The 3,423-nt window shown below is 41.7% G+C and overlaps 1 protein-coding gene across 1 annotated transcript; it reads right to left on the bottom strand.

Annotated features, from left to right (window-relative positions):
* On the bottom strand, positions 1,252-2,177 carry LOC109825819 (UPF0481 protein At3g47200-like). The gene has a single exon (XM_020392729.1). It carries the CDS (start codon positions 1,991-1,993, stop codon positions 1,415-1,417), a length of 579 nt encoding a protein of 192 aa, XP_020248318.1. The 5' UTR covers positions 1,994-2,177; the 3' UTR covers positions 1,252-1,414.

The raw sequence follows: 3,423 nt of genomic DNA on the forward strand, positions 1-3,423 counted from the left end.
GAAATGCCCAACTTCACCGCATTTGAAGCACGCTCTTCTCGCAAGAGGTCTCGATTTAGATCTAGACTTTCCTCCCTTGCCTTTTCCTCGCTCATTGCCTCTTCCTCTGGCAAACAGTCCCTGCGCTTGTTCTTTGTTACGATTGATGAGCCCTCCTCCATCTTGCAAGTATACAATTTGGATTTCAAATAGATCCGGTTTGTTAGACTCTTCGTCATGAAGGTGCTTTCTAACTTCAACCACACGCCCGCAGCCGTTTCCTCTCCATCTACCAAGAAAGCTACATCCCTTTCAAGGCAAAGGATAATCGACGCCCGTGCTTCCAGATCCAGCTCCTCCCAATCCTCATCAGACATATCCTTGTGCTTCTTCTCTTTTCCCGCCAAAGCTTTGTGCAATTTCTGCGAAATCAACGTGTTCTTCATCTGCATCCTCCAATAGGAAAAATCATTCTTCCCATTGAATTTTTCAATCTCGTATTTTCCCACTTTAACTGTTTTACTTGTTGATGCCATTCTCCGCTTGTATTAATAAATCTGCTTCTCTCAGGAAATTGTCGAGCACCACCTCAAACCAGAAGCTACACCACTCCCAATCTGATTAACAGCTCTGATACCAATTGTTAGGCGCAGTCACGCCCACCGCCGCGGAAGCGTTATCACCTGAGAGAAAGCTCTGGCTTTTGTTGTCACAAAAGCACAAGTCAACCTCTATATTCTTGTTTCTCAAAGGAAACGAGAATAGATAATAAAATTCTTATTTCTCAAAGGAAACAAGAATCGAAAGTGATATATTTCATCAAAGTGAAATATACACTCTTCCTATCATCAGTTCTAGTACTGAAATGTCGAGGGAACCTACAAGTAATAGCTATACACTCTTCCTCTCATCAGCTCTAAGACCGAATTTTGAGGGAACCTACAAGCAATAGCCAACAACCAAGAAAACAGTAAATACACGAGATTTACGTGGTTCGGCAAACTTGCCTACGTCCACGGGAGGGGTGAGGTGAGATTCCACTATAAGGAGAACACCGACGATTTGTACAATCCACAAGCTCGTCTCAAAGAAAAAGATCTAATTTTTACCCAAAAGAAATTGACCTCTCTTTTGTAAATCTCTTTTTTTTTTCTCTCCTCAAAAACTCTCTGCTTTTACTCTCAAAAACAACCGAAATAAAAAAAAGTTTTCAACCCTCTGTTTTTTTTTTTTTTTTCGCAGACTTTCCCCTAAGCCGCTGTTCCCCACAACCTGCAGCCAAAAAAAAATTTTCCCCACACAGTAACCCTAGCGACTTTAGGGTATATATAGCATTAGCACCGCTCATCAATTTCGTTCAGGACGAAACCCGAACAGGCCCACTCGTGGGTAATTGCAATCATGTATTGTGTGGCCCCCACAATACCACATGTGTTCACACTATATAAACCAAGTACGAGTGCAACAAATAAGTACAGCGAGAGTAAATTACCCTGTTTCCTCCGATCCGAATCAAGATATCAAGAACAGACAGCGGGACTTGGTTCTCTAGCCTATAAAAGTCCAACCACAATCCCCGGCTGAGATGTGATTCCTCGGGTTGCAGAGAATCCTGTCTATGACAATCCAACACGAAGCACCCATCAAGTATCATCAGCTCCAAGAGCCGATCCTCGTTGGTCCAAGGCTCCTCCAGACCATCGTACGAGTCCATGATTTCCTGGACCATGGGCCTCATGGCATCCACCACCTGCGCCACGGTCATACCGGCCCGCTGAAGGTACTGGGCAAGAACCAAGCGTTTGTCGGGCTCCATGCTCTGTAGGTGGGGCTTGCCGTGGTGATAGGGCCCAATGGAGATGATCTGGGGTGTGTAGGCCTCTTCGTGGAGGTCCCTTAAAATCTTAGGCACCCTGTAGATGCTCGGCGTCTTCCTTCTCTGCAGGGAGGGCGTAGAGTTGATCTCGTCGACCTCTGATTGCAGGTTGATGATCCATTGCTGCTGCTCTCCCATACTTTTGATCTTTTTGTTTTCCTCTCTTTGTGATGGAAATGGTCGCAAGTGATCTGCTGGTTATATTCGAGAGAGGGTTTGGAAAAAGGTGAATGGTTGGGGAGATAAAGTTATATTATCTAGGGCCCATAAGGAAGTCCTAATGCGCAAGCTATCCCAACTTATGCTATGATCTATCATGTATTGCCAAAGATTCTCTTTTTTTTTTCAATGAAAATTTTATTTCATTTATCAAGAGCGTCTGAGTTACTTCAATTGACGAAGGTAGTTCGATGTGTTATATGTCCATGAGATTTATTGCTCGATAGGAATTGGGGTCGAGTTGGTGAAGGAGAAGTAACCTAGGATATAAGGGTTAAGCTTGTGACACAAATTTTCTGATAATATCTAAGGAGGTTTTTCTGATAATTCCTATACTCGGGGCTGGGCTAAGCGAACTTCGATTTGAATCGATCAAATCGACCGAACCGGCTGCTTTCCAATAGTTCGATTCGGTTTTGAAGAAAGTTCGGTTTGGGTTACTTAATTTTACAGCCGAGTACACGGACCCGACCGAAACTAGCTATGTCAAGCTCTTGACGGCTTTTTCCAGGGAACACAGTTAGTTTATTCATAGGATTTTATCTGTCACTCTTTTATAGAGCCCACTAAATGACCCACGTGGCTCCTCTTTGCTAACTATCAAACAATATGGAGAGAGGATCTCAAAAGTCGCATCCATCTTCCAACACCTCAAAAGTAAAGGCCGAAGGCCATGGCATATCTCCTACAACGAGTTAGGATCGAAGGAAAGTTACCAAAATAAATTAAATTCTCAAGCAACTATTTGATTTTGTTTTTCTCTTAATGTGTACTTTCCTTAATCCTTCTTCAAAGTATCTTCTCCTTTTTTGTACCCAAGAATCCATCTTCCAACACCTCAAAAGTAAAGGCCGAAGGCCATGACATATCTCCTACAACAAGTTAGGATCGAATGAAAGTTACCAAAATAAATTAAATTCTCAAGCAACTATTTGATTTTGTTTTTCTCTTAATGTGTACTTTCCTTAATCCTTCTTCAAAGTATCTTCTCCTTTTTTGTACCCAAGAATCCATCTTCCAACACCTCAAAAGTAAAGGCCGAAGGCCATGACATATCTCCTACAACAAGTTAGGATCGAATGAAAGTTACCAAAATAAATTAAATTCTCAAGCAACTATTTGATTTTGTTTTTCTCTTAATGTGTACTTTCCTTAATCCTTCTTCAAAGTATCTTCTCCTTTTTTGTACCCAAGAATCCATCTTCCAACACCTCAAAAGTAAAGGCCGAAGGCCATGACATATCTCCTACAACAAGTTAGGATCGAATGAAAGTTACCAAAATAAATTAAATTCTCAAGCAACTATTTGATTTTGTTTTTCTCTTAATGTGTACTTTCCTTAATCCTTC

This window comes from Asparagus officinalis, chromosome 10, assembly GCF_001876935.1.
Source record: "Asparagus officinalis chromosome 10, Aspof.V1, whole genome shotgun sequence".
Classification (NCBI taxonomy): domain Eukaryota; kingdom Viridiplantae; phylum Streptophyta; class Magnoliopsida; order Asparagales; family Asparagaceae; genus Asparagus; species Asparagus officinalis.